Source organism: Ctenopharyngodon idella, chromosome 24 (genome assembly GCF_019924925.1).
Source record: "Ctenopharyngodon idella isolate HZGC_01 chromosome 24, HZGC01, whole genome shotgun sequence".
Taxonomy (NCBI): Eukaryota; Metazoa; Chordata; class Actinopteri; order Cypriniformes; family Xenocyprididae; genus Ctenopharyngodon; species Ctenopharyngodon idella.
Window position 1 is genome coordinate 15,737,900 of NC_067243.1, and position 16,285 is coordinate 15,754,184.

General features: G+C 36.3%; 3 protein-coding genes across 5 annotated transcripts; all 3 read left to right on the plus strand.

The window, feature by feature from the left end:
• The first annotated feature begins 176 nt into the window (after window positions 1-176).
• On the plus strand, window positions 177-7,628 carry gtse1 (G-2 and S-phase expressed 1). 2 transcript variants are annotated; one of them, XM_051884720.1, is made up of 12 exons: window positions 177-338; window positions 605-662; window positions 903-960; window positions 1,343-1,979; window positions 2,065-2,226; window positions 3,273-3,414; window positions 4,457-4,852; window positions 5,245-5,314; window positions 5,394-5,606; window positions 5,724-6,009; window positions 6,094-6,210; window positions 7,292-7,628. In XM_051884720.1, the coding sequence occupies exons 2-12, from the start codon at window positions 641-643 to the stop codon at window positions 7,385-7,387; spliced, it is 2,199 nt and encodes a 732-aa protein (XP_051740680.1). In that variant the 5' UTR covers window positions 177-338; window positions 605-640; the 3' UTR covers window positions 7,388-7,628. The 2 variants fall into 2 exon arrangements, with proteins under 2 accessions (XP_051740680.1, XP_051740681.1); XM_051884721.1 differs by having other exon boundaries at window positions 180-338; window positions 608-662.
• Window positions 7,629-7,720: 92 nt separating this feature from the next.
• Window positions 7,721-11,187, plus strand: actr6 (actin related protein 6). Its single transcript, XM_051884722.1, has 11 exons — window positions 7,721-7,965; window positions 8,059-8,176; window positions 8,257-8,325; window positions 8,414-8,537; window positions 8,618-8,753; window positions 8,840-8,896; window positions 8,989-9,087; window positions 10,139-10,217; window positions 10,303-10,474; window positions 10,572-10,710; window positions 10,788-11,187. Exons 1-11 carry the CDS (start codon window positions 7,898-7,900, stop codon window positions 10,915-10,917), a joined length of 1,191 nt encoding a protein of 396 aa, XP_051740682.1. The 5' UTR covers window positions 7,721-7,897; the 3' UTR covers window positions 10,918-11,187.
• Window positions 11,188-12,476: 1,289 nt separating this feature from the next.
• sycp3 (synaptonemal complex protein 3) lies at window positions 12,477-16,077 on the plus strand. 2 transcript variants are annotated; one of them, XM_051884225.1, is made up of 9 exons: window positions 12,477-12,691; window positions 12,923-13,133; window positions 13,353-13,431; window positions 13,516-13,550; window positions 13,631-13,748; window positions 13,833-13,932; window positions 14,164-14,262; window positions 14,360-14,464; window positions 15,796-16,077. In XM_051884225.1, the coding sequence occupies exons 2-9, from the start codon at window positions 13,004-13,006 to the stop codon at window positions 15,847-15,849; spliced, it is 720 nt and encodes a 239-aa protein (XP_051740185.1). In that variant the 5' UTR covers window positions 12,477-12,691; window positions 12,923-13,003; the 3' UTR covers window positions 15,850-16,077. The 2 variants fall into 2 exon arrangements, with proteins under 2 accessions (XP_051740185.1, XP_051740186.1); XM_051884226.1 differs by having other exon boundaries at window positions 12,997-13,133.
• The last annotated feature ends 208 nt before the right edge of the window (window positions 16,078-16,285 follow it).

Below are 16,285 nucleotides of genomic sequence, written 5' to 3' on the forward strand. Positions count from 1 at the left end.
TTCATATTTAAACATACATGAACTACTAATTTCTTAAGCATTGTATGTTTGTTAGTGACTTATTCAAGTAAAAAAATAATAGTATAAACATAGTCATTCCCATTTTAAATTAAGTAGTCGTTTGATTTTGTCCTGCGCACTGCTCAACGTCAACATGACGACTGCTGCGTTCCGGAAACGTGCTCCACCAATCCTGTCGCAGGATTCGCGTCACGTGATCTTCGAAATAGACTGGCCACGAAATTTGAAATGTGAAAACAGATCGCTAGTGCTAGTTATTTATTGTGAACAGACAACACTACGATTAATAAATATACCCACAGAGCTGCAAACAAATAGTAAGTATTTTGGCTGTAGTGTTTATCATTTGTTTTTAAAATCAAATTAGAATAAGATCGGTGATTAAACCGTATGAATCCAGGAGATTCCATGACTTATATTATGTTTATGTACCGGTTATAAGATAAAAAGGGCTCATTTTATTGAGTAACGTTCGTTTTATTTCGAGTATTTTAAACTGCATTTGGGTTAAAATGTACTTTTTGGTGTTTCAAACGTGTTGTAATCAAAAAGTGGAACCACATTAACTGTTAACTGATGTTAGCAGGACTTGGGCCTCCATTTGTTTTCCTGACTGAAGATGGCATCACTCACGCACAGTGGTAATGATGTTTTACCTGATCACAATATGTCTAAACTAACCTTACAAAAAAGTACTGTTGTGATACCATGGTACTTGCCAGAAAAAAAAAAAAAAAAAAAAACAGTACTATAGTACATGTCAAAAACACCACAGTATTTGTACTTTTTTTGTAAGTGCAGTATAACAAGCCAAGACAATAAACACTGATTTGGCATATTTTAATTGGTTAAAAGAGTTTTTTTGTGTTTTTTACTTCTAGATTTTGTTTCACTGGCTGAGGAGAAATTTGACTTTGACGTTTCATTGTCACCCGCGAGGTTTGTTTTCAATGTTCAATATGTTTAAAGCAGTGTTGTTATTGTTAACTAAAACTATTAATGAATTAAAATAAAGCTAAAATAAAATATAAATATTAGAGGACACACTTAAAATGAAAAAAAAAAAACCCCTAAAGTTTAAGCACTAAAGTTGCTAAAACTGAAATAAAAATAAAGCTAAATAGAAATATATAAAAGGAAAAAAAATGATAAAAATGACAAAAGCAGATAACAAATTACTAAAACATGGCCTTGCTTTAAAAAGAAAGCTTTTATTTTTATATTTTCAGTTATTTCAACAAAAGTAATAAATATTATAATTAATACTAAAATAACAGGTCAGTTCAGGCAATACATTTCAATGTCAAATGTTCTCTCATAGCTCTAAAGGAGATTACGATGTTGAGGATGAGGTCTTCGTGGGTCCGGTCGGTCATAAAGAGAAATGCATTTCTCATGGAATTGAGATTCACGTGAAGGACAGTTTGAGCAGCGGTCCATCTCTGGGAGAAGAGCCCAGCTGGAGCCCACTCACAGGAGAAAAGTTTGATGAAATCTGCAAAGAAGCTCATCTGCTCGCCAGCCACCTTGAGCAAACCATCACTGACTCTGTAGCTGAGAGCAGCGTAGTGTCCTCGTGCCAAGCTGAGGAGACAGAGACGTTCGAGGAAGACACAACAGCCAAACTGAGCATGTTCAGCAAGCCGGCTGATGTTCTGAGTCCCATCAAAAGAGCGACCTTTCTTGTGCAGGACAGCCCGATGAAGCAGCTTCCACCCGCCATTCAGAAGCGAATGCTGAGGGCTAACGGGATGGCTGGGTTTGGCAAGCCACGTCTCAGTACGTCGAGTCCAGTCAGGCCGGCTGTGACGCAGCCTAAGATGGCTGCCAGAGGCAAAGCCCTTGTGGCTAGTAGTGGGGTGTTACCCAGCAAACCCACAGCCCATGGGAACTCAAGACTTTCCTCCAGCACAAAACTGCCACCGGCCACTAAAACAAGGCTTCCTCCTCCCAGAAAAGTATAAATACGTTAATCTCAATTTATTTATACACTGTTACTGTTTGACATACAAGATTTATTTTGGGTTTATCAATGTCTTTCAGGGTAATTTTGGTCTGAAGCGCAGTCCCAGCAATAGAAACACAAGTAGAGCTGGTTCTTCTGAAGACCTTCTCTCTGATACCACCAGTGTTGCTTCTGATGTCAGCGATTCCTCCTTTAACACTAGTTTGACAGGAAGAAGCAGCATTCCAGCCCGGAACAAGGTAAAAGGACCTGTCGTCATTGTATGCCGTTTTATTCTTCAAGAATTGCTGATAATAGTCATACATCACTATTTAAATGCCAAACACCTCAAGCGCATGTCAGAAATGTAACACCCCTTACCATAAATCACAGGCTTCAGCTTCCAAGGCTTTTAAAGCATTTGTAAACACACTGTTAATAATAATGTCATCAGTTTTACCATACCAGTTCGAGCCGAAACGCAGATCATCAAGCCAATCGATCAGAACCAACTTTGCAAGCACGACTTGAGCAGAACGTTTGACAGTGGTAAATAGTCTTTGTATATAGCCTGTGTTGTACTCTGCCAGGTTCAGGAAGCTGTCTTCTGTGAAAAGCGCTGTGCACAAGCAAACTTTTGGGTTGTACTGCTCAGAACCAGCTTTAGAAATAAATCTTAACCTCTGAAAGCAAAAGCGGTTTTGCTTTCGCATCCAAACACACAGTGTCTCCGCAACATGAAGACAGCCTCGTCTTCTTTCTTTGTGTATGCCTTTGGGTGCCATTATGCTAATATTTCACATTGTAACGTAGATGTTTGAGGAAGTAATATCTGGACTTGGATCGAGGCGTTTTAGGCAGGTCTGAATCAGTGTTCTCTGTTAGTAAATCATTTTGTGGGAAAAGGAAAACATTAAAAAGCATCATATGACCCCTTTAATATTTATGTGGATACAGTGATAAACTTATTTTTCAGGGTTCTTTGATGAATAGCTTATTCAAAAGAACTGCATTTATTTGAAATGGAGATCTTTTGTAACATTATAAATGTCTTAACTGTCACTTTTGATCAATTTATTACAATCATAGGGTGTCCTTTCTGAATAAAAGTATTAATTTCTTTAAGAAAATCTTTTCAGACCCCAGACTTTTACTTGTACATTGTTTTTAAAATGCACAATAGGCTTGTTTTGTCATTTAGTGTAATTTACTACTAATGTAGGAGGATGTATGATTTTGGTAATTGGTCGATAATACAGATTAAAATGTATTTATATATATTTAAACATTTTTCAATATCATTCAGACAGAATTGCGAGCTCCATCTGCTCTTAAAGCTCCTTCACTTCAGAACTCTAGAGTTGTGGACAGGAGGAGAAACACCTCGTCCTCGTCATCTTCTGTGTCCAGCATCAACTCTAGTCTAACTATCTCTCCAGGAAGCAAAGGTGACCTTTCATACCTTTGCCATCATCTAATGCTTACTTACAGTTTTTAATAACACTAATAATTTAAAGGGTTAGTTCAACCAAAAATGAAAATTCTGTCATTAATTACTCACCCTCATGTTGTTTCACACCTGTAAGACCTTCGTTCATCTTCAGAACACAAATTAAGATATTTTTGATAAAATCTGAGAGTGTTCTGTTCCTCCATAGACAGCAATTTAATTACCACTTTCAAGGCCCAGAAAGGTAGTAAAGACATCGTTAAAATAGTCCATGTGACTACAGTGGTTCAACCTTAATGTTATGAAGCAACGAGATTACTTTTTGTGCGCAAACATAATGGCTTTATTCAACAATTTCTTCTCTTCCATGTCAGTCTCCTACACAGTTGACATTGTAAACACAGTTCAGCGTTTCTGGGTTCTACGTCAGAACGCCGACTCATTATTGCCCAGCTCTTGCATTAGCATCACACACATGCGTCGTGTTGCTCTTGTGAAAAGTGTCAGAGACTGACACAGAAGAGAAGAATAAGTATTCTCGTTGCTTCATAACATTAAGGTTGAACCACTGTAGTCACATGGACTATTTTAAATATGTCTTTAGTAGCTTTCTGGGCATTGAAAGTGGTAATAATATTGCAGTCTATGGGGTGACAGAGAGCTCTCGGATTTCATCAAAAATATTTTAATTTGTGTTCCAAAGATGAACGAAGGTCTTACAGGTGTGGAATGACATGAGGGTGAGTAATTAATGACAGAATTTTCATTTTTGGGTGAACTAACCCTTTAAAATGAGTATCCATTTGTCATGCTGTACATTATAATGATGTTATGCCTAAATTCAATTGAGACAGTATTTATTCATTTATTTTTTATGATTGAATTGTTTACAAGCCTATGAAGATGTATTTTTGAAAAGAAAATGTGGATGTTTTTAATTTCATTTTTACTTTAAAGTGCAAGTGATGCACCTGAAAGTTACTTGTGTATCTACTGCCATCTGCTGGTTATTAACATATATCTTCTACTCCTCTCACCAGCCAAACTCAATTCATCCTTGAACTCCAGCACTAACAGCATCAGTGCTCGTTCACACAGCAGTGTGAGCAGGTTGCCGAGTTCTAGCCGCAAATCCTCTGTTGTTAGCAGAAACCCAGAGCCCCCTGTCAGCAGGCGGACCTCCATTTCTACACAGGGAAGGAGAGCATCTGAACTTCTCCCCAGGCCTGTCAAAACTACACCCATTAAGAAAACGGACCCGTTTCCGCCTCCACAGCTTCAGACCCCAGCAAAGACTACTGCTGAAAAGACCACTACATCCAGCATCCCTGCATCTCATGCTAAGATTGGAAGTGCTCTAAGGGGAAACCCTAAACTCAAGGTCCCAGTGGTGCCAACGCCCACAAACTACCTGAGGGGAGTTCGCAAATCTGAGGGTAAGGAAAACATAGTCATATATATATATATATATAGGAACTATTACGATGAGTCTTACTCAATCTGTCAAGGGCATATCATGTTTCACACCAAAATCAAAAGAAAAAACTGGCAACACTTTACAATAAGGTCTCATTTGTTAATATTAATTCATGAATTAACTAACTAACTATGAACAATATATTTACTGCAGTTTTTAACCATTCTTAATGTTAGTTAATAAAAAATGTTTGTGTTCAAGTTAGTTTACAGTAAGGGTTTTTTTTTTTTTTTTTATCTCAAATTGTTTTTAATTTTGATTTTGAGGTGAAATGTGCCCTGAATATGTTTTTGTGAGATTTAACCAGGACATTATTGCATCAAGTCATGCTAACTTGTAATAATTTTATAGTTTCCTCTTCGCCTGACGTCCCTCGTATCATGAAGCCAAAGAAATTATTGTCTGCATGCAGTGTGGAGAGGTAATATAGTAATATTTTCTCAGAACATTCCAGTTCATTTGAAGGATTTTCCTAACTCTTTGTATACATGTCTTTGTAGTATTCCTGATAATCTAGTCGGTCCCCCAGCAGGCCTCCTAACGCCCTTAGCTATGGGCAGTAAACTACGTAGGCCCTCGGCTCTTCCCACCCCAGTCAACCGCCGTATCTCTGGCATCCCTGCTCTCACACCCAAGAGCGTGTCACGCCTAAGTAAACCTTTCCAGGTCACAGAGCGCTCTTCGACCTCCAGCCAAGGGGCCACTCATCCAAGGTGCTACTTTTGGCCCTCAAACTGCCTCTAAGATACTGATCAGTTGATCTCAGTTATTCTATAGCTTGTCTCGATCTCTGTATAAGTAGAAATCTAAGTCAAACTGTCTCTGTACAGCCCAGAAAACATGAAGGAAAGTGAGAAACAAGAAGATAAGCAAACCTCAAATGAGGAGACCTGCCCTCCAGCTGACCTCCAGCCCTGCTCCCTGGTCTTTAATTTGGAGGATGAGCCTGAAGGACCTCCTGCCTGTGAGCCAGCAGCCATGGAGATACCCTCTGAGCCTTCGTCATGTGATCCAGAGCCTCCTCAGGTCGATATGAAACCCCTAACTCTTCCAAACACACTGGACACCCAAAAACACCACCCGCTGAAGAACAAAGAGGAAAAGGATGGTAAAGAGGTAAAATAAACTAAATTTGAATGTATTTTTAGATAAAATGTGTTAGAAAAATCTTCAACAGATCTGAAAATGTTGCATTTGTAGGTTTTGCTCGTGGATGCACCTGCACCAACACTTCAGCTGTCAGAGAAGATGCTAATTGATCTCTCCAACACCCCTGACCTGATCAAAACCTCCTCTGCAAAGCCCTGGGGAGGACAGGTGAGAGGATGTATTATATACCGTATCGTTCAAAAGTTTGGGGTCGGTAAGATTTTTTTTAATAAGTTTTTGAAAGAAATGTCCTATGCTCATCAAGGCTGGATTTATTTAATCAAATATTCAGTTAAAAGCTGTATTTTCAGCATCATTACTCCAGTCTTCAGTGTCACATGATCCTTCAGAAATCATTTATTAAATGCTGATTTGCTGCTCAAGAAATATTTCTTATTATTATCAATGTTGAAAACATTTTTTGTGGAAACCATGATTTTATTTATTTATTTATTTTTTTATTTTTTTATTTTTTCCAGGATTCTTTAGGGCTTTTCACACTTGAAATAGTTATTCTAAACCCCGGGTAAACAGAATCCTGGGTTATCTTACTTCACATTTCACACTGCTCGTAATTTACCCGGGGTTAACAATTAATCCTGGGTATTCATAAACTGACGTTTCACATTGTACATTCCTAAACCCTGGGTTAATGTTCTTATTTGCATATTTGCGGTGTCAGTTTCATTGATTGGATAAACACAGCATGTGACCTGTTTACTAAGCTCTAGCATTGCGCTTCCTCGTATTGCCGACTGTACTATCGAGTTTATACTGAATGGACATTTTCGGACTATAAAGGTAAGAATGAAACTGTCTCTTCTTCACTCAGATTGAGTTTTCTATCAACATTTGACATTTTTCCTCTCAAACACTGAATTTACCGCAAAAGCGGTGCTAACCCCGCTTCTAAATTACAAGTGTGAAATGTTCCTTAACCCAGGGTTAAAAGCAGTGTTTAGAACGACGATAACCCGGGGTTAAGCTTAGTGTGAAAAGCCCTTTTGATGAATAGAAAGTTCTGAAGAGCAGCATTTATTTGAAATGGAAAACTATAAATGTCTTTACTGTCACTTTTAATCAATCTAATTTGTCCTTGCGGAACAAGTATTTAAAAAAAAAAAAAAAACTTACTGACTCCAAGCTTTTGAACTGTAGTGTACATTCTTATATTGCTTGCATTATTCAAGTATGTATACAGTTTATTTAAATGATATATTAATTTGTAATTATTTATATTATCCCCCAGTTAATTGACCTGAGTTCGCCTCTTATAAAGTGGAGTCCAGAGGACAAGAAAGAAAATACTGAGAACGCAGCTCCACTGATCGACTTGTCTTTTTAGAGGACCAACAGAATTTACTGTGAACTGTGCCAAGAAAAAATATTAACTGGAGCATTTCAAATACTGATGAAGTTAATCTAATGAGGGAGATTGGATGCTGCTGTGCTTTATTACACTTTGATTGTGATCTTCTTTTTATTTGTGTTGTCTGTCTTGTAATTGTAATTATGGTGATCTGCAGTATTTTAGAAATGAAAGTTGTATTTCCCCCGAAAGGTACAAATAAATGTTAAATTTACAATGTTGTCAAAGCTCCTTTTTATTTAAATTTTTTAGGTGCACTTGCACACAAACAAACTCCCATACAGTAGGGGGCGGTGTGCATTCAGACCTTTAGCATCTGAAGTATAGAATAAGACGCCCATAGAGCGGCATGATTGTTTTAGTTGATTCAATGGTTATTTAGACCGCTCAATTAAATGTAGTTTCCTTCATAATTTGTACCTTAATGCATTTGTCAATCTCATCTTATGATTTAAACCAGTACGTTTGATTAACTGAGATGTAAAAATGTCAACGCTCGTACTGGATAATGGTGCGTACTTCGCCAAAATCGGTTACAGTCATGAGAAAGTCAGGTACAGTGCTTTTATGCGTTTCATTGTTATGTAAAACGTACTATATTATGTTGTAGTAATGTTTAGCTAAATACCGAATCTTTTTTCCATTAGTGTTATCCCAAATTGCCAATTCCGTTCGAAGACCTCCAGGTTGAAAACTTTCACTGCCAATCAGCTGGATGAAATCAAAGACCCGTCCGGACTCTTCTACATCCTCCCTTTTCAAAAGGTAAATATGAATTATAAACTTAACTACATTCTATAAAAAGCGCACTGTGTCTTACTTAATCTCTTCTGCTTCTAAATCAGGGGTATCTTGTGAACTGGGATGTGCAGCGCAAAGTCTGGGATCATCTGTTTGGAAAGGAGATGTTTAAGGTACTTGTATGATTACAAACATCATATTTTCTGTTTCATAAATGTAGAGTATGAGATATTCAGCCGGCTGTACACAATATACTTGCAGGTGGACTTTGCTGATACCAACATTGTGATAACAGAACCGTACTTCAACTTCACCTCAATTCAAGAATCCATGAATGAGATTTTATTTGAAGAATATCAGTTCCAGTCAGCTCTCAGAATTAATGGTAAGTATAGTGTACTAGGATGCAGCCTACTTAGGTTATGTATGAGGATTCCATAAATCTGATGTTATTTTGTTTTTCAGCTGGATCTTTGAGTGCTCATCGATACTTCCATGAGAAAAACTCTGAGCTGTGTTGCATTGTGGTGGACAGCGGCTTCTCCTTCACACACATCGTTCCTTATTGCAGGGGAAGAAAGATGAAAGAGGGAATCTGCAGGTGAGCTGCTCATTAACATAATATAATTTCATATAAATCAGTCATATAAACACTGTACATTTTATAAATCTCTGTGCACTTCCTAGAATGAATGTAGGAGGAAAGCTGCTCACCAACCATTTGAAGGAGATCATTTCATACAGGTAGGCTTGCCGCTATTTGAGTAAGGTAGTTTTTTGGTGGTTCTCCTTACAGCAGATTTCTCTTTAAGCTTGTGTCAATCTTTGTCTTTAAGGCAGCTGCATGTGATGGATGAGACCCATGTGATCAATCAAGTCAAGGAGGATGTGTGTTATGTGTCTCAAGATTTCTACAAGGACATGGAGATTGCACAGTAAGTTTGCGTCAACTTATTTATATATCAAAGAAATGAATATATTATTCATCACAATAATATTATAGTGTTAGTCCACCCAAAAATGAAAATTCTGTCATTAATTACTCACCCTCATGTCGTTCCACACCCGTAAGACCTTCGTTCATGTTCAGAACACAAATTAAGATATTTTTGATGAAATCCGATAGCTCAGTGAGGCCTCCATTGACAGGAAGATAATGAACACTTTCAGATGCCCAGAAAGCTACTAAAGACATATTTAAAACAGTTCATGTGACTACAGTGGTTCAACCTTAATGTTTTGAAGTGACGAGAATACTTTTTGTGCGCCAAAAAAAACAAAATAACAACTTTATTGAAGCAGTGTTTTGAAATCGCCCATCACTAGATTTTGTTGAATAAAGTTGTTATTTTGTTTTTTTTTGGCGCACAAAAAGTATTCTCGTCGCTTCATAACATTAAGGTTAAACCACTGTAGTCACATGAACTGTTTTAAATATGTCTTTAGTAGATTTCTGGGCATCTGAAAGTGTAAATTATCTTGCTGTCAATGGAGGCCTCACTGAGCCATCGGATTTTATCAAAAATATCTTAATTTGTGTTCTGAAGATGAACGATGATCTTACGGGTGTGGAATGACATGAGGGTGAGTAAGTAATGACATTATTTTCATTATTTCATAATTTCCCTTTAAGCAGCACAACTGTTTTCAACATTGATAATAATAATAATGTTTCTTGAGCAGCAAATCAGCATATTAGAATGATTTCTGAAGGATCATGTGACACTGAAGACTGGAGTAATGATGCTGAAAATTCAGCTTTGCATCACATAAATATATTACATTTTACAATACATTAAAATAGGAAACAGTTGTTTTAAATTGTAAATTCACAAAATTACTGTTTTTACTGTATTATCGATCAAATAAATACAGCCCTGGTGAACATAATAGATTTCCTTCAAAAACATTTAAAAAAATCTTGCCAACCCCAAACGTTTAGACCCTAGTGTATATGTAATATAAATAATTCTGATGATTTGACAGATTGAAAGGAGAAGATAATACAGTTATGAGAGACTATGTGCTGCCAGATTTCAGCTCTATCAAAAAGGGATTTTGCAAGGTGAGCGATTTGGCATACTATGAAAAAATTCAACAGTACACTTTGTCTTTTACTTATACAGCATTTTTTTTTCTTTGTGCTGCAGCCTCGAGAGGAGATGAATTTTACTGGCAAATATAAGACCGGGGAGCAGATTTTGCGGCTCACCAATGAGAGGTTTGCAGTCCCAGAGATGCTCTTTCACCCCTCTGACATCGGCATTCAGGAGATGGGCATACCTGAGGCTTTGGTCAACTCCATTAACAATATGCCGGAAGGTAGATTTCATCTGGCTTCATCTCATTATATGTATTTGTGGATTAAAATGTAATTTCATTGAAAGTACTCTAATATATGCCTACTTTTTATGTCCAGAGATGCAGCCCCACTTCTATAAGAACATTGTTCTTACTGGCGGCAACACGTTGTTCCCTGGATTCAGAGATCGGGTTTACAAAGAAGTCCGTGCACTCGCTCCTGTAGAATATGAAGTCTCTGTCGTTCTGCCACAGAAGTATGTTTTGAGCGTTCTGAAAGAAAAAATGACATTTTGTCTGGTTAATATTTACTGAATATTTCTCTTGTTCTCAGTCCTATTTGCTACCCATGGGAAGGAGGAAAGTTATTGGCCGAAAACCCTGACTTTGAAGAGATGGTGGTCACGCGAGACGATTATGAGGAAAATGGACATTATGTATGTGAAGAGAAGTTTGATATTTGACCTGCATATGAATGAACTGTCTTTTGGTACAGAAAATTTGAATACAGCACACATGTTTTGTATGAAAACTAAGCTGTACATTTGGCTACTGTACATTACACTGATTATTACTCAATAGTCAACAGGCTCTTTGACTTTGAATGTGATAAATATGTATTGTTTTCCTTTTTTTTTTTTTTTTTTTTTTTTTTTTTTTTTTTACTAAGACATTCATTTTTGTATATATTAAAATAATGTGAGCTGTAGAAATAAAACTTTTTTTTACTCTGACTCTTGGTAAGAATTTATTTAACCTATGTTTTGAAGCCAATTATTTGATTAGTAGCTTATGTTTCAGTTAAAGACCTATGGTTTCACTATCCTAATAATTTATATTATGAAGAACATATTTAGTCATTAATCCCAATGTGCTGTTTGGGGTCAGGGTGACCCCAACAGACTTTGCCTTAGTTAAAAAAACATGGTTCCCTTCATCTCAGTTGCATAAAATGTTGTGACTTTTTGTACATTATCTATCTATATACACACACACACACACACACACACAAAAACTGGGCTTGATTCAGTTGTTCTAAAGGTGTTAAAAAAAAAAAAAGTGTTTGGGGTCAATATGACCCCAATTGAAAATTGTCATTTGTCAAAAAATAAATCAACAAATCCAGCATAAATATGAAAATGAAGGCCTGATACTAGAGCACAAATGCAATGTTGAACGAACATGATCACACACACAGAGGTGTGACTGCAATAGAGAGCATTTTTATAGAAATTGCCAAATAAAATCAATAATTCCAGCAAAAATCTGAAAAATTCTACACCTAAATAAAGGCCTGGCACTAGAGCACAAATGTGTGTTCACTCATCACTCCTGTTCATATCTGCTTATTGCTGATTTTTGTTGGTTTTATTTACTTTTTTAAAATGTATTTCTTATTCTAAAGTTAATTATTTACATACATTTGAATGATTGTAATAAATAATATGTAATTACTATCAAGTATTGTCTTTTAGTGGCAGCTTATGTGGCATTATTGCAAAAACAAGACACTTCAAAAGACCTCAAACAACAATAACAAATTCTAAACTTTGACAAAAACACTGATTTAATGTATTTTATAATGTTTAAGTGTATTTATTCACTATATATATGACAACAGCTGCTATAGGAGCAGTTAGCAACATCCAGAAAAATGAATGGATTATTATGGGCTTCTGTTGGACAGATATGGTAATTACCCCTATTTTTCTAAAACTGTAATTCCTACAAGCTTTTCTCTGACCAGCAGATGCCAGAATTCTGCATAACACCTAGATAAATATCCAGAAACAACTAATATTTAATTTTGATCATCATTAGTTTTTTGTTTACTAATGGTGTAGTTGAGGAATTTTGCAGTGAATAGATAAAAAATGAATATCCCCCAAAACGCAGCAAACATATAGATGGGAAGTAAATGAAAAATTATATTTCATGTGTATTAAAATATATATATATACATATATACAATCCCTATATAGATTACTGACTGCAAACACGACGAGTGTAAACAGGAAACGAAGCCGCGCGCCATCATCCTCTCGCGCTCAAAACAAAATTCGCGGGAAAGCCGCTTCAGAGACGCAGGAGTTCAAACCGTCGCCAAACATTAAAAGAATTAAATATTTTTTTTCTAAACAGTTATAGAGTAATAACATACATCAGTAATTCAATTTTGGATAGTTTTCTAGGCAGGAGTGATATTGGTTAGAGTAGAGAGATCACACTCGGCGTCAGGTAAGTTACGTTATAGGTGTTTCTGTGTAGATTCTTACAGAAAGGAAAACGTAGGCATACATAAAGTCTGTTTTTTTAGCTTTTGTGAATAAAAATAGTTTTGTATAACCTATGGTATCTGGTTTAAGTTATTTTATGATATAATGGTTTCATTATGAACGATATCACGGTTCCTATTTCAGGACTAAGCTAATGATAAACTCAATGATAATTTTTTGAATTGTTTAACAGGTGCGGGTTTGTTTTTTGTTGCTGATTTATATTTGAATATATCATCAAACTACCGCAAAATACTCCTCATACAGTGAGACTATGGCAGCTTCAGCTAGAAAACAAAACAAGAAGACCAAACACACTGACAGCTCTACAGACCTGAAAGCGTTTGACTTCAACAATCTGGAGGAAAAGAAAGGAAGCGGATCTGACGATGATACGAGAGATGGTGTGTCTGTGTATTTTATTATAAAATAGCTTATTTTATAATCATATACTATTAGAAGAAGATAATTTGTGTTAGTGATGACATTAGAGGTAGTACCATGGTGTTTACATGGTACTCCAAGGTGATTAGAAATATGTAAAGTTATTACCATGGTAATAAAACATATATATACACACATACATATGTGAAGCATGTTTTTATGTTGTTCTGATACGTTAGAAACTCCAATCATTGACAAGCTGACCAAGAAAAGATCTGCAGAGACGTTTGATGACGATGAACTACATGCTGGTGTGGGGTAAGTCAGCAAGATATATAAACCTAGCGAAAGTTATGAAGCCTTTCTCTGGATCAAAAAATCATTTGCTGTCCTTTATCTCAGGAATGAGGTTCAAAATATGCTGGAAAGATTCGGTGGTAAGTGAAGTCAACAACTGCATTTAGTCTGTTTTAAAATACTGTTTAATTCTCAAAAACATGACTGAATGGCCATTTAGCGGACATCAGCAAGGCCATGCAGACCAAAAGGAAACGCTTGGAGGTTCTCACCAAAAACTCCTTAAAGGGCAGCACTCAGAAACTGGAGCAAATGTGGAAAACCCAGCAGAATCAGAGGTAAATGAAAGCACTTTATAGAAAACGACGCATTCTTCTTTATTTGCATCCATTCTGATGTTCATGCTGATTTTTTTTTTGCAGGCAGAAGCTGACACAAGATTATTCTCAGCAGGTGCTCTCTGTGCTTCAGCAGTGGGAGACTGATGTTCAGAAATCTGAGGAGCAGGAGGAGAAACTAAATGTAAGAGCCAGATATTCGTCACATAAAGAACAAGTCAAGAAGTTTTAAAAGTTGCAATGTGTCATTTTGGGGCACAGCATCACACTAAGGGAAATGAAATGTTAATTGTAGGATTAAGGGTCTCGTGAAAAATAGAATGCAGCTTTTTGGGATATCTAGCAGCCATTTAGAGATCTTTGACGTAAACGTCTCTGACTTTGCCTTTGAACTTCCTAATTTCTGTTTTCACAGAATTTGTTTCGCCAGCAGCAGAAGCTCTTCCAGCAGGCGAGGGTTGTGCAAAACCAAAAAATGAAAACCATCAAAGACCTGTATGAGCAGTTTGTCAAGGTTACTGATGCCATCATCACTTTAATTATTTGAAAATTGACCAAGACCTTTTTTTCATCATTTGGCTGACCGAGTGAGGTCTTTCATTTCTGTGCAGAACATGGAGGAGATGGAGAAAAGCCATGAAACCTTCCTGCAGGGCACACAGATGGAGCTTAGAAAAGAGATGGCTCTGCTGCAGAAGAAGATAATGATGGACACAGTGAGTGCTTCACAAAAAGATTTCACACAGCAGAGTTTAGACTCTGGATATTAAAAATGTCTGCTTTAAATAGCCTCTCAGTGTGAAATGTAATGTATGCTACATTACCAAAGTAACTAAAACAGGCTTGGAGCTCAAGGATTTTCTGTAAATTGTTCATAAAACAATTTTTTACTTAAATTGTAAATTCAGTTCAATATAAGAATGGATTATGAACAATTTAAAGGGTTAGTTCAGCCAAAAATGAAAATTCTGTCATTAATTACTTACCCTCATGACATTCCAAATCCATAAGACCTGCGTTCATCTTCGGAACACAAATTAAGATATTTGCTTTCTATGGGAGATAAAAAACCTCTCGGATTTCATCAAAAATATCTTAATTTGTGTTCTGAAGATGAACGAAGGTCTTGCGGGTTTGGAACGACATGAGGGTGAGTAATTAATGATAGAAATGTCATTTTTGGCTGAACTAACCCTTTAATAGGGTGACCAGGCATCCTGTTTTTCCCGGGACAGTCCCGTATTTCAGCCCTATTTTTAGTGTCCCGATATATTAAGAAAATATCATGTTTTGTCCCGTATTTCATCTTTCCTCAAATTTCCTTACGACTGGGTGATTATAGAACAAGTAGTAGTAGTAGTAGTGTTCTGTCGCCCAATAAAATTCGTCGTAAAACAAAATTACCATCCGATCCAATCACAATTCATTATCGATTAACTTGCCGTTAGTGAAGGCGGGATAGGCGGATTTGCTCTGAATGACACACACCAGAAGCGCGCACTCTTTCTCTTTCCTTGCGCGCGATCCCAGACAGCGCGCAATCAGTTCTCCTTGTGTCTGAATGGTCAAATGCATACATAGTTGCCAAAATGTCCATCATGTGAAGTATCTCATGTAAATACTGTCGGTTATGTCTCAAGTGGACATAAACAGGTGGGTGAAAACTGGATATGTGTCAGGATATTACATCCATGAATTCAGTCTTAAAGGGACAGTAGCCTAATTAAATATTTTTCTGTCATTAATGTTAATCAAATAACAAAATATGTTAAATAAATGTATAGTACATGGTAAAAAAAACAAAAACGAAAAACAAGTTTATTTAATTTGTATCTCTATTGTATTTGTTGTATTGTTTGTAAATTTGCTTTTTTATAGAAATTTATAATAATAATTTTATATATATATATATATATATATAGCCTATATATATATATATATATAAGCTCACCCGTATTCCACCATGAGAAATCTGGTCACCCTATTTTTAAGAACAATGAAAATGTATTTAACATATATGAACAATGTTTTCATTTTATTATTACAGCAACAACAGGAGATGGCCACTGTTCGGAAGTCCCTCCAATCCATGCTGTTCTGAAAACGTCTTTCTGTTATTGTCATCAATAGAAATGTGTGGATGACTTAACCTTATGTTCTAAAAGGAAGGTTTCTTTTATTGAATATGAGTTTATAAGTTATCTCTGTTTTTATTTTTTACATCAATTTGTTCATTTTAATGTAGAATTGTACTCCTGTTGTATTATACGAAACTATCCAAATAGATGCTTCTGTATTTTTTTAAACTATTAAAGATCCTGCAAATTCAGTTTTCCTTCCTGTGTTGAGGCATTTTCTATTGAATAGGGATGGTTTGGGTGGGACATGTCAAAGAGCTTTTCCCTTTTTTAAAATGACCCATTGGCTTGTTACATCACAGCCATGAATCTTATATATATATATATATATATATATATACACACACACACACATTTCACTGCTTGCCAGTTGGTTACTGGCATTAGAGGGTGGGATTT